The 20,503-nt window shown below is 39.6% G+C and overlaps 1 protein-coding gene across 5 annotated transcripts in view; it reads right to left on the reverse strand.

Moving 5' to 3' along the window:
* Positions 1-2,879: 2,879 nt before the first annotated feature.
* Positions 2,880-20,503, reverse strand: part of PTPN2 (protein tyrosine phosphatase non-receptor type 2) — a 29,801-nt gene continuing 12,177 nt past the window's right edge. For 2 of the 5 annotated variants that reach the window (XM_062633028.1, XM_062633027.1), the window contains 6 exons: positions 20,342-20,479; positions 11,964-12,173; positions 11,335-11,493; positions 9,382-9,572; positions 7,681-7,782; positions 2,880-3,241 (listed from right to left, as the gene is read on the reverse strand). In XM_062633028.1, the coding sequence (XP_062489012.1) occupies positions 3,220-3,241; positions 7,681-7,782; positions 9,382-9,572; positions 11,335-11,493; positions 11,964-12,173; positions 20,342-20,479 (822 nt within the window). In that variant the 3' untranslated portion in view covers positions 2,880-3,219. Of the gene's footprint in view, positions 3,242-6,677; positions 7,783-9,381; positions 9,573-11,334; positions 11,494-11,963; positions 12,174-20,341; positions 20,480-20,503 lie in introns of those variants that run through there. The other 3 variants (XM_062633026.1, XM_062633025.1, XM_062633029.1) reach the window with 2 other exon arrangements.

Here is a 20,503-nt window from a genome sequence, read left to right on the forward strand (position 1 = left end):
GTAGAGTAGGTGTGTTGCATCATAAAGAGTTCATTTGTGTAAAGCCTTGGTGTTTAAATAATGTGTGACATATGAATAGGAAGCCCAAACAGGGTTTGCTGCACCTGTTTGATGCAGGTACACAGATCTAGAATATACTGTGCAGATCTAAAATATACAAGGTACTAAAAAAACTTGGAAATGCTAATGGCAACTTCTGTGGCTTTTAAAGGGTAAGTTAAAAAAAATCTGAAGGGTAAAACCTTACTTGGGCAGCAAGCAGTGTTGCTTGGGCATCCACAGAAAGTTCATCAGGGAGGGAAAATTTGTATTAATTGTATTAACCAGGATGCAGTGTAACGTGTGCCCAGTGGCATTTGAGATGCTGCAGTTCAGAAAGTGTTTAACTACAAAACTCTCAGTCAAAATCCAAGCAGCTGTGGTAATAGATTAAATTGCAATCAGAAACAGGATGGCTTGAACAAGGAGAAGCAGTGATAAAAAGCTAGAGGGGGAAAAACTAGGATTCTGAAGCAACAGCAAGAGTGTGTTTGATCACCAGACCACAACCAAGAAGCATTTTGAATTTTTCTGAGGCATGAGAGTTGCTTTTTGTCTCCTTGTGATTACGGATAAAGGTGCAATTTTGCATGAAAATATTCTCACAAATAGCTTAGATATAGTAATTTTTTGCTGTCGTTTTGGTTGAGCCAGTAGTTACATTACAAACATCTTGGGGTGCTTTTTTTTTTTTTTTGGGGGGGGGGAACCTTAACAAAGATTAAGTATTTTTTAAACAGCATCTTAAAAACCTCGATTGTTTCAACTGTTTGTAAATAAACCACTACAATTAAGAGTGCAAGCCAGCCAAGCTTCTTTTAACACTCTCCACCTGTTTCTAAATACAGATATGCTGGTAGTCCCTTAGGGCTCATGTGCTCACAAGCAGGGCAAGCAGGTGGCCAGATGCTGCACTAATAACCCGCTGTGGAGGTTGACAGGAGAATGAAATCCTGGGTTCAGAGAAGATGCTGACTTATCCTCCTTCAGTAGTCAGGCATCTGAAGAAAATCTGTTTGTGCACTAACTGGGAGAATACATCATACATGAAGGCATCAGGTAAGCTATTCATAACATGATGGCAAGGCACTTAAGAAGACAGAAAGCAGCACTTGAAGATACTTTAACCAAAAGCACCATTGTGTAGTTAAGGAGCAGCAGCTAGGATGGCTTTCCTACCCTCTTTTGCTCAACATACTCTGTACAGCTTCTTCATCTTTTAATCTAAATCTTGCAATAAATTTATGAGAAAGGCAGGCAATGGAAAAGTACAAGATTATATTAGGATTTGGGTGTCTTATTCTCTTCTTTTACTCATTCGACTGATTTCTGAACCTGTGCTCGTCATAAGCAGTTTTCCACTGCTGGCATCTCTTTTCAGCTATTAAGAAGCATCATGAGACATGAAATGTAATACTAGTAAGCAGTTAAAACCCTAAAGTTTTTACAATTTATTACTTTGAGCTCTTGTAAATTTTTCCACGCTCTCTGAAGTTCTGATGAATTCCATGCTCAGAATTGCATCAGCCTTCTCCTCTCTGTTCATCCAATTCCTGTGTTACACTGTCATGCTGCTGTCTTTCCCTCTGGAGCACATAGGTCCCCAGAACAAGGATGAGTTAGACTACTGTGTCCTCCACCTAGGAGTTTCCACATATGACAATGTTACCTTTGTTTGTTGGATTGGCAGGTTTAACCACCACAATCACAGGGTTTATTGCAGAGGTTTGCATAGACCTTGATCCCTCATCAATGCTCCTTGTCAAGCTGTACCACCTTGAAAATGAAAGCTGAATCAAGTTGTGATGTTTTCTCCATAACACAGCCTAAGAACAATACTAGTCATATAAAGCAAGTAAAATTTTTAGACAAACCAGACTCTGGTGATTTGGACTATTTCAAGCATGTACTTAGCTCAAGTAATGGCATTAAGTACTCCCGATTCAGCTTCGTCTTCATGTTAAACACAACTCCGAATACAGTTGCTTTTAAGATTTCAGGTTGCTGCTTATTTTAGCAAAAGCAGTCATAGTTGGCCTAGATTTCTCACCTCTTCCCTGCTGTACTTCCAGTAACTGTATGATTTGTACCAAATATGCAAAGTACAAATTACATCTAAACCCCACCACATACCAGTTTAGCCAGTCTTATTAAACAGTTTTTTAGTGAATTAAGGTTTATCCGATACTGAGAATGCAGCAAATGCAGAATTTCCACCAGCTCTGCTACAGAAGGCACAGGGGTGGAAACCCTGTTGAGTCTATCAGAGGAACTCCCATCAGCAGCACTCCCTGCTTACCCCTTGCCAATGCCACTGTTGAGACTGTGCTGGGGAGAACGCCGAGGGGAGATGGGAAACGTGAAGTATCATACATACAACACACTGTGATGGCGCATTTAATAAAAACACCGCTGACTTCATGCGCTTTGCATCTGGCCCTTGGCTCCCATTAATTAACTACGACCCAGGTAGGGAGAGGTCAGCTTTCCCCTCTTTCCTCCCTTAAAGCATCACCAACAAAACACTTCCCCTTCACATGGTTACTCTGAACATTCTGTGCAATTTTTATCTAGCAAGCATAAGAAGGATTACCAAAACAACCGGATTAATAAGATAATATTCCTAGTGTTGTATTACAACAGAAATGTGCTACAGTTCTTCCTAGCTCAAAATACAATACTTAACATTAAGGAAATATTTGCATAAAGCACATCCTAATCATATTGCCATTTACCAGTTAAGACAGGATACCAGGAAACCTTAAGGGGAGACATACCTTTTTTTTGCACAACAGGTTCTTAACAGTTTCTCCCTAACATAATGTGCACACAACAGCATATTGTCCTTTTAAAAAAATATTTAATGCTGCCACAAAGTATAAAAATACAGTAAGAATGGCAGTACAAACCAAAATATTTCCTAATTTATTTCTTTTACATCATTTCTACATTAATACAGGCATTGTAAAAACACAAGATGGCAAATTATTTTGTTTTGCAAAGTAGCAGGCTGCTGGTGGTCTTCATCCCCTCGCTGCCGTTTACGCTGTAAACAGATAACTGAGGTCTTCTTGGTACTTAACAGACCTCACTTTTTGTTCCCGAAGAGGGGTCATGTCTCGCTTTGCATGTCAATAATTTGCAGTTTATAGCTGCAGAATATTCACAAGTCTTGAAGGCTTAGGTGTCAGTCAGTCTCGGCCTGCGACACAACGCAAAAGAAAGTCACCGATTCAGTACACAGTTTGGGGGTAGAAAAAAAAAATAAATAAGCACAGAGAGCGGCTTTGCAACTCGCTACAAACACCAAACAGCTTCTCGCACATCTGGAGCAACTACTGACTATGGTCTGCTGTAGCAAGTGCTCTCGCCAGGACAGTTTCCAGCATAAGGCACTTACTGGCTGGAGAGCTTGAAGTATGGGCCTCAGCCCAGCAAACCCCTTTCTCGTGTTCAACCACAAGCACCACAGCAGTCCCCTCAGGCCTTAGTGAGACCAGGGAGGCTGCACCTCAACAACACTGATGTTGCCTTTCATGGCTCTGTGGGCCAGTCCCAGCACAGCAGCATGGAAAAAAGTGTTTCTAGGCAAAGGGTTCTCACAGGGAGGCAGACATTCTAACACTGGGTGGGCTGTGCTACAAGAAGGTAAGGCTCTATTCTGAGGAACACAGAAAAAGACCTTGGTGCTTACAGCACCAGACATCCAAGCTGCTACAAGTAAAACACTTCTAAGTTCTGCAAGCACTGCACTGACTCATAAAGCAGTTCTCCTTGATCAGTTCAGACTCAGTAAATAAATTCTTCCAAGTATTTATCCCTTCAATTTAAATAAAGACTCAGACAGAGATGTGATTTTGAACACATTTATTTTTCGTACATAAAAATGAAAGACTGACCTAAAAGGTTTTTGGAAAACAGAAAAGCTGAGAAAGACTACTGTGCGTTACGTCAACTTTGCAAATTCCATCCTCTGACTTTAGCCGCTTGGCCAGGCAGAAGACTTTTTCTTTTCTCATTGTTAACCTAGTTTCTTGTACAGTCCTCAAGTGTCTCAGGTTTAACTATAATGCCAAAGAGCAAACTAAATAATTTGGTTAACATTCAGTTAAACTTCAAGCTAGACAGGCTTTTTCACCACCCACAGAATCCAATCACACACACACAAGCATTTATGCCTTTTCCCTTTTCAGAGGGATAGAAACTGACATCAATAAACCATTTCACTGAGGTTTAACAGAAGAAGCAAAGTTTTGCGTGCAACACCTTAGTTCTGTAAAATAAATCTGTATTGATGTTAAATTTCTATTTCATGCCAAGTTCAATTCTTTTACTTCACACATTTCAAGAATAAACACAGCTGTACCGTCACTCCAAGTGGACTGCCCCTGCACCAAGAACAGAAAACCTGAAGGACTCATTCCAAACTTGCAACCCCCTTGCAACAGAGGTCTAAATGTTTGCCAGTTTGGGGGTTTGTTTTTTTTTTGTTTTGTTTTTTTTTAATTAAAACGTGCATTATTTGTACCCAAGTTTAACAGAGTTCAGAGCAGCCCACTAGGCAGCAACTATTTTGACCGATTTATTTCCAGAACAGAGGGGAAAACCCAACATAAGAACACTGAATTGAGTGCAACAGCTTCTTAGAAGTAGCACAGGACCAGCCAGCAGCTTTCCAGAAACGGGCTGGGGGGAGGCAGGCATGTCCTTTTACTCTTCCTTTAAGCAAGCTCTACAACAGAGGTCACTGGGGTTGACAGTTCTCCATTTTGGCCTGTATCGGTTCCTATTTAGGGTCCAAGTTGTGCAAAACTACTGAATTCTATAGAACAACATTCTAAATTCCAGAGAATTCTACATTCTATAGAATAACAAGGTAGCACAAGGATTCAGTCTGCAGGAAAGAGACCAAGCCTCCCTCAGATTCTGGTTTTTAAGGATTACTGACAGACCAGAAAAAAACAAAAAAAATCATTTTATCCAGGTTATCTCCTGGAATGCACTAAGAGATCTAAATGTTGTCCTATGCTCATACTATCATGAACAATTCACTGTACAAAATACTTTTTTGTCCAAGATTTGGATTGGTTCATGGTCCTAAATCAGTAACAGTGCAGACTCTCAGATACCCACAGCCACAGAACCAGATCGAACGGCTGAACATGCAAGTCCTGCTGTATCAGGGTCAGAGAGCTCGAGGTGAGACAAGATGGCCGCTCCCGCCCTGCACCACCTAGAGAGGAGGAGCCCCTGCTCCGGAGCGGGAAAACACAAAGTCCGTAATTCAGGAGATGGAATCAGCCACGGCTGGAGTTTGGGGTCTGTAAGATACTGATGGCTCAGGAAATCCTTCTCATGCAAATAAAGGCCATAAATGACAGTGGGATTTCAGTCAAGGTTTTGCCTGTGCTTTTTCCTTAGACAGTCAGAAGTTTTTACAATAACATCTGGGATATTTCTGTTACAAAAGCATTTAATAACATCCCACATGGTTTTCTATAACCAAGATATCTTTTATAAGGCACACACATTTACACCTACTGTCAGTTATAGCTGATAGCGAAAAGCCTGTCTTCTCAATTTAAATAAATAAACCTTTGCCAAGCCTCTTGCTGGCTAAAGAGTTGCTGCAGTTGTAGAAGGTAGGAAGCGTCTTAAAATTGCACATTTTCAGATTTGCAGGCAGCAAGCTGTTTTGCTTCTAGAGCTGCATAGCTGGTAATGCCACAGGACAAACCACCTTGTCCTACTGATGCACAGTTTCCCAAACTCAGAACTCTGTGAAACTGCACTTGTTTTTTTTAGCTGGACCCTTAAGCAGTTGTTTACTATAACAGTGTAGTCCAAAACCCGTATCAACTATTGTGAAATGAGAATTTTAAAGAGTAAACTCAGCTTTGCGCACTGAACATCAGACTACTTGGGCCCTGCGCCTGGTATGTTACTACTGAGCTTGAACATACTGGAAAGCTTTCAAGTTAATTCCTTTGGATAAGGGGCAGAAGTAATCATCCAGCTCTTGGAGTATTTTTCAGCAGTAAATCCAAGAAGTGCTTTACAAAAGGAGAAATTAAAAAGAAAACACAAACAGGGGAGGGAACCCCCAAGCCCACGTACACAACAGAAGACAACCGAGCAAGGAAAATGGAGGGAGAAGATGCAACATCTCTGCAGGTGCCCAAAGAGGCAATGCTTGAATACATAAACCCCAGGTTTCAAACTGCAGTCCACTGCTAGAAACTATCATGTCCCAACCTGAACAACAGCCTGAGCGACAGCCACATCCCATCTCTGTATTCAAAGAGGATTTAAAGGATAGAAAGTGATTTGTGTTGAATTACTATTCAGAAAGTGCTATTGACCAACTAACAGAAAGGGAGTGCTCAGTAATTTTAAAAGAACTGCACCACAGCTGTCCCAAAACATCAGTCATCGATGCCCCTACTGCAGTACTGGGGAACCTCAAAAGCAGTTCTAGACTCCGTGAAGTTACAGAAGGGGCTTGTATAGCTGAATGCACTGTACTGGGGACGCTGTGAAAACCACCTCTGCAAGTCCTTTGATGTGCTTTCTACACTTAATACTGATGAATGCATTTTAGTCTTTCTAGCAATTAAAATCTATAGACACACAAAACATTACGTTTCACATTTAATGGAATGTCAGAACTTTAACAACGTTGGCCTTCAAACAGCAGTTGAAGTCTGAATACATTAATCAACTTAACAGTACGCTCTTCAGTTGGGGCTAAGTTCTCAAAAACCTTAAAAAAAGAAAATCAGATTCCTAAGTCTCACTTAAATAATGAAAACTACAAAAAAATAAATAAGGAATGCAGATTAACAGAGTAGAAACTGGCAAGTGCTTTATCAGACCCCTAGCTGCTCAGATCATAAACTGGAGAGTCAAAATATGGGGAATGGTTGCACTATTATTTCCATGCACAAATTATAATTACATTTAGTTTCAAAATCAAATTCTTTTTGTTCAGAAATTTGTACAAACTGAGCTTTCAAAAGTACAGTGAACTACAAAAAGATTAAATATGCAATTATAAAATATATTTATCCTAGTTCATAAGAATATAAAATGTTTATGTTCATGTCACTAGTACATTACACATTACACACATTTAGGATAACTTCTTTGCATTAATAATGTAAATGATACAACACTGTTTATTGCTTATGTCTGGTGTATAAATTTAAATCCAGCCAGCCTTCAGTGGCTAAACCCCTGTGTTTTATGGGTTGCTTAAGATCTGATAGAACACCATTTTAAAAAGTATAAACAGTTGCAGCAAGTTTGTACCTGCTCATATAAACAAAAAACATCAACTGTGTTGGGGGCCGCAGTTCTAAGTACCTGCAGTGGGAAGTCCTGAGATGTTGACACATTACCAAGTTTACATCACTCCTCTATTGTAAAGTGTCTGCACCCATGCCAGGTGTAAGGAGTTCACTGCTTAAAGTCATACCCCTAGTCAGCAACCTGCAGCAGGATTAGCTGCTGGAGCAGACGAGCTTACTCTTTACTTACAAGGAATGTTCTTGAAAATACATTTTCCAGCACCAATAAGCGCCAACTAAAATCAGTGTACCAAACCCAATCTTAGTGAGAATAGGTTGCCAATATAACCACCTTTTTCTTTTTCTTTCAGTCTCATTTAGCTTCTGCTTCATCTGCTGCAGCTTCTGTGCTGTGTTAGCTTTTCTATCATCCCGCAGTCGTTTTCGGACAGTACTTAGAAAAGAAGAAGAAAAAGGTAAATCTTAAATTGTAGAAGAGTTAAAAAGGCTATGAAAACATTAAACCTCATCACAACACGTAATCCTTCTCCCAACAGTTTATTAACTGTTAACAGAGATTAACTCCAAACAGTTAACCAATCCTTCATCAGCACATGGCAGCAGCATGTAAAATCCAAATCAAGCAATCTTGATTCTATTTTAACAAACTTGATGTGAATGGTTTCATGTCAGTGAAGCCCCATGAAATAAATGACATATGTAAAGATGTAAGTGCTGCTTGACCTACACGTTCAACAGAAAACAGGATTAGTTTAATTACCTGAGCTTAGTCTCTCAGCCCCATCAGTGTCCCCATTCAGTAGCTGAGATCTTTTGCATGGAGGCTGCTTTTATATGCAGTGTCAGTGCTATGTGCAAACATTTGTAGTATTTAAGTGTGTGCCCCCATGTAGAGCTCACACCAGCCTCACTGAGGTATGGATTCTAACCTACTCATGTTTTGCATGCAGATTTAATAGTACCCATCTTGGGCTGTAAACCAAATTTTGAACAAGGACACAGGCTACAGATCAGCCACGTGTTGCTACACTGTTAGGGGTGCCTTGTAATTCGTGTCTCCAAAAGTATCCTCACTATCTCTAAGAAAGCATAACTCTTGACATGAAAATCCACTTTGATTGTCCAGGTTCCACCCAGCACACCTCCGCACTCACATCCATGCCACCCCTCCTGCTTGTGAGGGGCTCCTGTAAACATCTACAGGACTGCTGTCATTCTTTTTCAAAACACTCAAAGACATGGAGAGACAAACTCATCAGGGCATGCAGTAAGCCATCTGGCATTTCAGAATTCCAGTCTATTTTCACTGAACTGCTGCATCTCATCTCCGAGCACAGCTCTCTGGCACAGATTTCTGCCTCCTCTTGTGAACTGCACAGCTCCGCACATCCCAGTCTGGTTTCTGGGTCTCTGGTTATGGATCCACATTTAGCTACTAGACCAGAGTGACACAGCATCTCAAGGCACAGCCATTAAGATGGTAATCCCAGTACAGCAGCTCACAGCTGAGGCATTAGCACTCAGGAAGATAAATTCACATGACACAGCTAAACCACAGAGATGTACTCACAGTGGTAGATTTAACATGAGTGGAAGGTAACATTTGGTTTCAACAATACAATTTCAGTCACCATACAGAAAGTGGCAAGTGATAAAACTTTCGTTTCTGATGTATTAGCATTGTATTTAAAAATTAGTGTCGATTATTTTAGGCACTTTCAGGACCCAATTCACACTGCACAAGAGAGTTCACTGACAGTCTGTAGGAAAATACTTTCAAGCATGAGGTTGAGCTGCTCTGATTAGAGGCATCTGGGTTTTTCTCTTGACCTTTAAACAAAAAAACTTTATCACAAGGAGTAGTAACTGAAGTTGTATTTTTAAAATAATTAAGTAAGATCAAATACCACCTGTCCTTTTCCTCTACTGAAGAAAGATCTTGCAGTTTTCTTATGATATGAGAAACATACAGTAATTCAGCCTTTTAAGAGAGTATCTGCTGCCTTCTAAATAGTTTCTTCACCTTGCCTACCTTTCACTGTTTCCATCTGTGATATCTTGAACTTTATTGGACAGGTCAGAATTTGTTTTCTCCACTTGGTTTTTGTTCTCCAGGCCTATGCTGTTCCCATTGTACTTCTCTGTGGTTATTTTGGTTGGGTGTGGAGGAGACTGCTCAGAACTTGGCTCTTGGTCCTCCTTAGAGAGCTCCTTCCACCGTTTCTGCAGACAAGAAGAACACATTTCAAACATCCCCTTAACACCAAAGGTCCTCTTTGCCCAAGATGCCCTCCAACAGAACAGTCAGAGAAGTAGATTAAAGGAACTACTAGCTCAAGGAAAACCCAAAAGACTAAATTGCTAGCTGAAGATCCATCTTCTCCAACAAAGATCCCTTCCAATATTTCTCTAGGTACTTAGTGAGGGAGACTCCTCAGCCCCTCCCTGGTATGAGTGTTGCAGCTGCAGCCATTCATTAGCTGTAAGCAAGTAAAGGCTCAAGTATACATTGTGTTTGTCTACGTATTTACTGACTTCCAAAATCCATGGAGATGTCAGAGGTGAACACTGAGGTAATGGTCTATTAGAGAAACTTCCAATGAGTTCATGCCCTCCCCATCACTAGCAGAGAGAAGTAAGCACCTCTCACTCTCTGAACAGTACAACTGTCCCTCCATACAGCGGGGAAAAATGATCTAACTGACCTTGAAAGAAGAAATACTCCTGTTAAGTACTGCCAATTAATTTTCTGCACATGACCCTAAGGCCTAAAGAGAAGAACACCAAGGCAACTGCCTGCACTGCAGAAAACACTGGTTTAAGAAAGATCACCTGAACAATCATAGCAAGAAAAAGAAAACAAAGAACAAATGAGAAGTGTGCCTCCTTAGGCATTTTCTTGGTATGAAGAAGTAACACACTTGAACCTGACAAGCAGTATTCTGAGTTGACAATGCCTCCTTGTATCCAGAAACAAGAAATCATGTGATCTAAATGGGGAAGTGCAGGAACCAGAGCTGCTCAGTTTGGAGCACGGCTTTTTAAAAAACAAAGCAGAAAAACATTGTTAGAGAAAATACCCTCCTACCACCAGAAACAGCTTCCAGAAAATAAAGAGGCTAAACTGCTGTTAGTGTTAGGATGAATCATGCAGTCTTTTAGGCATACAGCACGGGTGTCAGACTAGCAGCACACTACCTAGGTGCTGACTAGCAGTTGTGTGAAATTATTTCTTTGTGTAGCAAGTCAAGAAACATTTGTCAAAAAGACTCTTGACAACAGCCAGAACCACAGAAAAGAGGAAATGGGACTTTTTAAAATCATGAATGAAGCAGATAAACCAACAAAATAAAGAAGCCCTAGCACATAAAAGCAGAATTGAGTCTGTTTCACAGCCTCTCCTCCCAGTCCTACCACCCAGCCCCACCCATACAAAACCAGCTGTAGCTACTATTAAATCTACAAGCCACACTGATAAAATAGTGGGATCTAGTAATCTGATTGCTCCAAACTCATGATATTGAGCTGGATTCTACTTACTATAACACAAATCTTAAAGGATATGAAAAAAAAAAAAAAGCAGCAAAAAGCAACTGTACTAATAAATGTTCTCTGTAACACCAGGCAACTTTACTGGTATGAAAACATATTGCAAAGATTAAGAAATCCTAAAAATATCCTTGCTATCTTTTCAAAGTGATACTCAGCATTACACTTCTGCTTTTCAATGTTGAAGATACCAATTTAATCTTTTTACAAGACATTTGCACAGAAGCTGTATTTTATCTAAGAGGGGACAACTACATAGGATCAAAAGTTTAGCTAGTAAAAGGCACTGATCAAAGATCTCTAACACCTTCTAGTCATCTACTGAAAAAGGCAAATTACCGAAATCCCGTGAAGTTACATTTTTAAATACTGTTAGGAATTTAACTAGTTAGCACTTAATCTGTTTATGCTTAAATATACAGAGCTAAACATTTACCTGTATAGTTGAATCCCCCTTTATAAGTTTTCCTCCTTCTATTACAGCCATATATGAAAATCTTAGTTGATCAGGAGTCTGAATAAGTCCCATTCGATATTTCCTCATATCCAGTAAAACCTTCTTAATATCTACAGAAGGTGAGTCTTTTTTTTCCATCTGTAAAGAAAGTTATATTGACAATGTCATTACTGTTGAACAGAGATGGCATATAAAAAATAAACACTTGCAAAAAGTAGTAATAAAATTAAATCTAAAAATTAAAGTCTTTGTATTATGTTTCTATTAGTTATATACAAAATTAACATCTCAAATGATTTCTTGGTTTCATCATGTCAAATGATGAATTGTTTTTATAGGCAAACCATCTAATGAAAGCTTATTATGAAATCAATGATCATGTATTAATCAAATAAATCAGTAGCATAATATCAAGTTTTAAATTTCAGAAAGTTGAGAGGCCCTAACCAAACCAGAAGACAAATATCTTATAATATAAATAAATTTCACCTAACCCTGTGCTATACTTCTCACTAGCACTAAGCAAAGCCTCCTGACCAAAAAGCCCATACTGGGGAGGGATGCAGGGGAGAAGGAAAGGGCGACAGAGAAAGTGACCAAATACTTACCAGAACAAGAAAAGTGTCTACTAACGAAAATGTGCCGGAACGTCCTATCCCTGCACTGCAGTGAATTACTGCAGGTCCATGTTCCGGACTTAGTGAGCCAGATTCTCTGACTTTAAACAGGAAGTTCAGGAATGAAGCTGGGGATTCAGGAACTCCAAAGTCTGGCCATGTAGTATAATGAAAATGAAAGATCATCCTGGACTCGCCAGTCTAGAAGTGAAAACAAATAAACAATACAACTAGAAAGTATTCTAATGTTGCTTGGTTAGCACACATTTCCCCAGTGTAGATCAACAGCTGTCTTCTATTTTAAACCTCCCATTTAGACAAACAATCCAATGCCTTGCTTCAGTTTGGATGACAACCAACAGCACAACCTGAAGCAGGTTTTCATCTGTCCCCTTTTTGGTTCTTCTCAAATACACATTTTTTTGGTTCTTCTCAAATTTCCAGTATTGTATTTTAGTTGCTTTATTACTTGCTCCCAAATATTCTTCTGTTTCTACCATTAACACAACTTAACAGCTGGCAGCAGTTAGGAGACTGCTAGCATTAACATGACTGAAAAAAATACCTGTCAGCACTGTAAACACTCTCCACTCTCACTCAGAGCAAGGTTTAATATCTAGAGGAATTAGCATCTCCTTTACACTAACCACACTACTGAGAGAAACAGGAAGCTTCCTGGAAAAAGCCTGTAAGAACCCATAGAACAATGTCTAGCAAGACTTGTGCTGGACATACTCACACTTTGTAAGTAAGAAAGAAGGCTTCCAAAAACCCCACAGTAGGTTTAGAACCATGCAACTCCTCTCCCAACACAACCAACTAACTGCAAGCACTGAAATGACAGCAAGAGAGTAAGTATATAGCTGAAAGGCTTTGATGACAAATTTGGATCATATTTTTATGGAACTCGCTTTCAACCTGCTGTCAATACTACCCCTTGCCACAGTGATTTTTTAGACAACTTGATCACTGATTTAGTTCAGAAATTTTAGACAGATTCAGTTATTTTTACCTTCCTTCCATTTCACCTTAATTTTCATATAAGATAGGAATCTACATAAATCTCCACAAAGTTGGAACACAAGAAGATTTGAAATACCAATGTATTCCAGAAAAGCTATGTTTCTTTTTTCAGCAACAGTAAAATACAGCTATGAAATTCAAATAAATTCTGCTGGTTTTCATCTGCTCAAGCTGCTTCAACTTATGAAACTCCTTTGTGAAACTAAAATAATCCAGTCCGTGGTTACCACAGTAACAAAAATACTCCTCCATTTTGTCTTTTGCCTTTAATGCCTGATACTGCAGGACTGCCAATATTTTCAAAGAAAGCAGTGGGTATTTACATGACTGAAGTCACTCTCAAACGCACAGTTTTATTCCAAAAATATTTTGTCTTTTGGCTAAGGGCTCAAAAAGGACAACAGAATCTGATTTATCATATTTGGAAGCGAGTAAACTGTAAGATTTGAAAGAGGAAAAAGATCTACTGAGGCCTAAATTGTATAAATACACTGGGATTGCCTTTTCTTGTTTGTAGCAAAGCATTAAAAACAGTTCATGTTTTCAACTGACATCTTCCTAGTGGTATTCTGTACTGTTTTTTTCAACTAGTGAATTAACTCACTAATCAACTGAAATTACCCATTTGTTTAAAAATCATAAAGGAGATACATTTTTTATAAGGAATCTGGATTCATACCCAAGTGGAAGTTAGTGACAAGTGGTGTTCCTCAGGCACCAGTATTAGGATCAATGCTTTTTGACATCCTCGTTGGTGCCATGGACTGTGGGATTGAGGCGCCCTTAGCAAGTCTGCTGATAACACCAAGCTGAGAGATGCGGTCAGCATGCTGGAAAGAAGGGATGCCATTCCAGAAGGACCTTGACAGGCTTCAGAGGGGGGCTAACACAAACCTCATGAAGTTCAACAAGGCCAAGCACAAGGTTCTGCACCTGGGTTGGGGCAGTCCCAAGCGTGGATACAGACTGGATGGAGCATGGATTGACAGCAGCCCTGAGGAGAAGGACTTGGTGGTGTTGGTTGACAAGAAGCTCAACATGACTCAGCAGCGTGTGCTCACAGCCCAGAAAGCCTGGGCTCTATTAAATGGAGTCTGGTCGAGGGAGGTAATTCTTCCCCTTAGTCCACTCTCATTGAGGTGTCACCTGCAGTATTGCATCCATCTCTGGGGCCCACAACATACGAAGGATGTGGACCTGCTTGAACAAGTCCAGAGGAGGGCCACAAAGATGACCCAAGGGCTGGAGCACCTCTTTCATGAAGACAGGCTGAAAGAGCTGGGGTTGTTCAGCCTGGGAAAGAGAAGGCTCCAGAGAGACCTTAGAGCAGCTTTTCAGTTCCTAAACAAGGCCTACAAGAAATCTGGAGAGAGGCTTTTTACAAGGGCATGTAGAGATAGGTCAAAGGGGAATGGCTTTAAGCTGAAAGAGGGTAGATTTGAATTAGATACAAGGAACAAGCTCTTCACCATGAGGATGGTGAGGCACTGGCACAGGTTGCTCAGAGAAGCTGTGGCTGCCCCATCTCTGGCAGCGTTCAAGGCCAGGTTAGACAGGACTTTGAGCAACCTGTTCTAGTGGAAGGCGTCCCCTGCCTGTGGCAGGTGGTTGGAACTGGATGATCTCAAGGTCCCTTCCAACCCAAACTATTCTATGATTTTATGAAATTACAGAATTTTAAAGAAAGCAACACTCTTAAGCAATTTCTTCTATTTGTAAGAAAACATTAATTTGCAAACAATAATTGAGAGGAAAACTGGAGAGATCAGCTGAACACACATACTAGGTAAATCAAAGATTGAAGTTGGTGAATCGTGTGAATCTAAATGATCCTTTGAAATTGTAATTGATACTCTCCCCCTCAGGATTCTTAAAATAGCATTCCAGATGAAAGACTTCTTTACACCTCAAGGCAAAAATGCCCTTATCTATAGAAAATGTTTTTCCCAGATTCCATACTGTCACAAGCACTAGCGTTCTCCTCTTAAAAAGACCCCAAAACAGTAGTGCTTCAAGCACATGGCCAACTGTCACCCAGCTCATACACTAATCCAAGACCAAGTATTTCTAAAGGAGAGATTAAACAGTGCTGTTGTACATCTCATCTGGCTTTAACCCACAGAATTACTTTTTTCTTCCTCCCCCTACTGTAAGAAGGCTTTATCCATCCCCCAGTTTCCCATTCCTTTAGCTCAGTTTAAAAATACCAAGTCTCTTCATCTTTCTCAGGGAGTCCCGTGTCAGTGCCCCGGAACTGGCTGATCGCCTTTGAACCTGCAGTTTCTAATCATATGGCCAAATTCCATTCAAATATTTCAAACCTCCCACATTTTCTCTCTTAAACAGAATGGCTCTTTTAAGTGGTGCTTGGCAGTCATCTGTACAGCTGAAATACTGGCTTTGTGTGAGCATCTGTACCACCCTTTCTTAAAGGCCTCCCCCGTCACTGAGCTGCACACCACAGCTATCACTTAAATGAAGTAATGCAGGGCTGTAACGAGAAAAGGTTTGGCTTGCTAAGGATTCATAACTGTCAATAGACAGAAATTCAAATTTAAAGAACAACTAGTTTTATTTAAAGTGTTATCAGGAGCCTAGATAATCATTTAAAGAAAAAGAGCTGGACTTCAGCAGTCAAGGAATAATATAAAATTTTTCCTATGTTCTAACAGGGAACAGCTTATTAGAACCACAAGATATTCTTCCAAGATTTATCCCCTAAGACTACCTACCAAAAATAAAAATCACTGAATAATCATGGGACACCATTTAAACAAACAACTTTTCAGGAAAATGGGGCAAATCATTCTAGTGAAAGTTTCATGGACTACTGGGATAAGCTGTCAGTAAATAACCAACACAGCTACAACTGATAAAGTTACCACCACACTGTACAGTTCTCCACTGATTGCTGGCAATCCCCACTAACAGCAACATCAGAGGATGATCAAACCACAAACCATGCTCCAGGTTACAAGCAGACAGCCACAGGAGGACTTGAGCAGATGCCATTAGATTAACTTGTCTCAAAACAAGAACCTTCTTACACTGACTATTCAATCATTCAAAACAAAAATGTACACAAATCTTAGAATTACTTTAGGTTGTTCAGTCGCCTGAAAGTATGAATGTAGAATAAAATGCTACCAAAACACTCAAAGTTAGTTGATGCCTTCAGTGTGAAGTAAAACAGGTGAAATGCTGGTCTGTCAAATTTCAGATACTCCTTATAAAATCCCTCATTTCACAGTTTAAGCACTACTGAAATGGTCTAACATACGAAGGCATAAAATGCATCTACAAGCACACAGTGGTAATGATCTTGCCTTAAGTGCATTAACTACTAATTTGATCATATCAAAATGAGAAGGCATGCTGTAAGGACAGTATTCTATAAGCACTGAAATTCAAAATCTTAAATTAACTCTTACCACAACCTCTTCTATTTGCTCACCCTAATGCTTGGCAACATGGTTTTCAAATACGTACACAAAAATGGAAAGGATGATAACTGGGCCAAATAATCCTCACAAACATCCTGAGTTTTTTCACAAACTGGTGCATATTCTTCTATGTCAACGTGGTAATAGCTATACCCATTGAAGCTGCAGAACACTTGACTTTCAAGTAAGCCTGGGTTCTCCTTTCCTATTAGACACCAATACCTCTCCTACATCTCAGCCTTATTTCTGTGATCATAAAGACCAAAATTAATCCCTGTTGCAGTCTGAAAAAGCGATATGAGGACAACCCACAAGTTTAAAAGCGTACCCCATGTTTCAGAAATCTCTTCCAAACACTATAGGAATTACATACATATATACATCCATATACAAAGGGACCACCAGATCCCAGAACATCGCTTGCCATTAGATTGCTTACGTCCACAAACAACATTTAACATTTTTGACATTGTAAACTAGCAGCAAAGTAAATCTTATCTTCTTGAGCTAGGCCATCTCTTCCTGGTTCATCCACAGGACCAGACAGTGAGAGCCACTGAGCACTTGTGTCACCTCAGTCTGACAGCAATGACCACACAGAGGCCTTCGGCAAAACTGAGAACCTGTTCTGCTAATGGGTTTTTCCAAGTATTGGCTATTTGCAGAGGACTCAAGATTCTATTTGGGGTTTATTAATGGTCCTTACTCTAAAGTATCATACCACCAGTGTCACATCAAATCTAATTCATTTCTTCTAGTCCTTTCTCCTCCAGTAAATATTTTCTTTGCAAATCTCTCTTTCAGTTGCTTTATTCTTATTTCTAGGAACCCAGTCTGAGATACACCAAGGTTCCTTTGGCAATTTCAATTCCTTTCCACTGTTCAATTTCCTCACCCAGTTAATCCCCAGTTTCCCAGTACTCATTTGCCATACCATACCTTCCCTGAATTCCCTGCTACATTGAAAGTGAGGTTTTGCTTATAAGCATTCATTATGTGTCATATTGTATCTTTCTCCTAGCTATCTGGGTTGCTGCATCAGAAAGCACTGAAAACAAAAGTTTTCCTAATCTAAAGACAAGTACTTGTATTTGTGACAAGAAAAGCTAAAAGCAGCAATAATGAGTAATATAAAAATACACATTCAACACAAGGTAGAGTCTTCCAGAAGTTACCTGTTAGTATCTAACAATTCTCCCGTGACATTGAATGGGGTTGCTCAGTTTTGAGACAATCAGGTTACTTTACAGATTTAACAGAAGGCTCTCATAAACATCTGTCACCTCTCCAGTACCCCAGGAGACTTTGCTTCAAATCACAGATGTGCAATAGGTTCACATATAAATGATTATGAACTTCTGACACGAGCACAGTATTTTCCTTCTACCCCATCTTCAAACAGAGGCAAGGGTTTGTGGAAGCCTTCACAGTCAGCCTTTGCAACTGCAGCAGAGAGCAGTGGTCAACTTTCAGAAGAGCTGAGAACTGTCACCAACAAAACTGGGAGTATACCCAGTGTGAACGATAGTGGAAAGGCAGCCCCAAATTTCTGTATTCTAAAATGCAGACTGGGTCAGGCAAAAAATAAGGAAATTATGAAATAATCACCAGTAGGACAAAGCACATTAGAAGTATTTTCAAAACTTCCAGAAAGATACCAAAACCCACCTCTCCTCTCCAATCCACCCAAATCTCCTCTCCAAAGCTTTACTGGACTACACTAGTCTCAACAGCTGTTTGCTTAGAACAACTGTTTGCCTAGAACAGATATAAACAAATCAAACAGCCAAATGCTTTGATCTAACCCTAAACAACACTGCCCCGCCCCCCAGTCCCACCTTTACTTCTAATTGGCCTTTAACAGAAGAAAACAAAACCACCACCACCAAAACCAACCAAATATCGAACCAAACATTAAACAAGCACTTCACTCATCATATAATTCTCTGCAAAATACGTATGTATTACAGAGATTTGTTGGAGTAACACAAATTTACTTTAGCTCAGGGCGGTTGCCTTGTAAAGACAATTGTAGTTCTCTCTGGTTTCAAGGAAATACTAAAATTTAAGTATCCTTGGAATTCAGAGTGTATTTTGTTCATGACGCATCTTATGGTCCAGGCATCAAGCGGCTAAATGTCTTACTGCCCTGCCTCCACCAACATCCCCTCCAGAAGAACTTATATAAACATAGTTAAGCTCACATTTCACAATACTGTCAATACTCATTTCCCACAAATTTTATGGTATAATTATCAAATTCTTACAGAAGACTGCACTTAACATCCACAGTGTTGTTCCAGAAACTATGTAGTTTTTCTGTTTGAGTAACCAAGTATGTTCTACTTCTTGTAACTGTTCCATATAAAAACTATTTTTTGGAGTTAATATTCATGGAGCCTTACAGAAACACTAGGGCATTAAAGTAAAAATCAGTACAGTAAGTTTGCTAAGTGTTTGTGAAACTGATTTACATGACACACAACCTCTGTACAGCACAGATGGGCTCATGTTAACACTCCAAAGCAAACCAAGAAATTTAACTGCTCAATAGCTCCAGCTCTGAAGCCCACTATAGCATATGTTGTGCTGTTCCTCAAGGGATTTCTGCATCTTCCAGTTAACATTACGTCCAAACATACACGCAGGATAAAAACGGCATCCTTCAAAAATAGGAAGTTTAAGATTAGAGGCGCCAACATCAGCCAGAAAGAAGCATTCCACAAAGAAGTCTTTGGTACTTCGGAAAAATTACCTTAGCTTTCCAAAAAGGAAAGTTACTGTTTCTCAAGCACTGGCTTGCAAGCACTACTCCTCTTTTCTTTGCCTTCACTGTCAAAAACCAAACAACTACATAGAATTTCTCCGCATCAGTACAAAAGAATTTCATAAAGCTCTTCTTACACTGAACAGAAAAGGAACAACTCGCCATGTTTTACCATGTTGATCTTATGAGGGAGGTTTCAAATTAACAAACATCTCAAAGTACCGTTAATAGTTACTATAAATTCACATCATTTTGACCAAATATATCAGTGTTTATTAATGTATAAAACAACATGCAAAGGAACATCTTCAAGCTTTCCTTTCCCAAATCCACTGACAAGACAACCTTGAATAAAACTTGCCATAGTAGCACTTTCAATTAATATAAGGCAAGGTTTATAGGGAGAGAGAATATCTTACAAGACATAGCTGGAACAAACAGACAAGCTCTTCAATTCTGTCTTCAGCTCTGAAACAGAAGCAGCAAATTCCAACCCAAGCTCAGGCCAGGAACAATTTTTTTGAGCTTAGCTTGATTAAATTGTCAAAGTGCTTAATTTTTAAGAGAAAAGGATGGTTGGTCCTGTGGAGCAAAAGGGGAGGTAAGCAAGAGGAGATAAAGTTACCTATCTACAGGTGGTAATCACCCCTCCCACAAAAACCTTAAGATACCTGGACTGAATTATATGGAAAACTAAAGTTCCGTTAAAAAAAACAAACAAAAAAAATAAAATAAAACCAACCCAAACCAAAACCAAACAGCAATTACTGAGTGACTCTGATTTCTGATAATCAAAAGAAATCAGAATTTCTCCTAGGTACCTCCTTGTAGGGTGTTTCTTACAGCTCCTCTTAGAATCACCACTACTATCAATTACAATTCAGCAAGTTAAGGCACTGCCAAATGAAAAATGTAAGTGTAAAACTGCAGAAGCTCTTATCTCTTTTAACGTATAGATTAATTCAGGTCTAGCTCACTCACATGCCACACGTACATCTTCAACATTATCTGAAGCAAAGTATATTAAAGTTTTCAGTGTAAGAGCTCAATGAAATCTGTACTGTCCATATGCTAAACGGTTTTCAGTAGATACTTAAGCCCAGGAACATAAGCTATGCAGACTGAGAAAAGCTTACGTTGATGTTTTCTAATTGCAGTAGATGTACTGTGTAATACGATTTGACATCTTCAGATACCAGCCTCACACGGAAACCTGTTTCACTGAATGTCATAACTTCTTCTTCTTTTGTTGGCCAGTACTGTTCACACTTCACCTAAGTGAGGTTTTTTCAGAAGGA

This window comes from Pezoporus occidentalis, unplaced genomic scaffold (genome assembly GCF_034315485.1).
Source record: "Pezoporus occidentalis ecotype Australia unplaced genomic scaffold, CSIRO_AGI_Poc_V1 ctg4, whole genome shotgun sequence".
NCBI classification, from domain to species: Eukaryota; Metazoa; Chordata; class Aves; order Psittaciformes; family Psittacidae; genus Pezoporus; species Pezoporus occidentalis.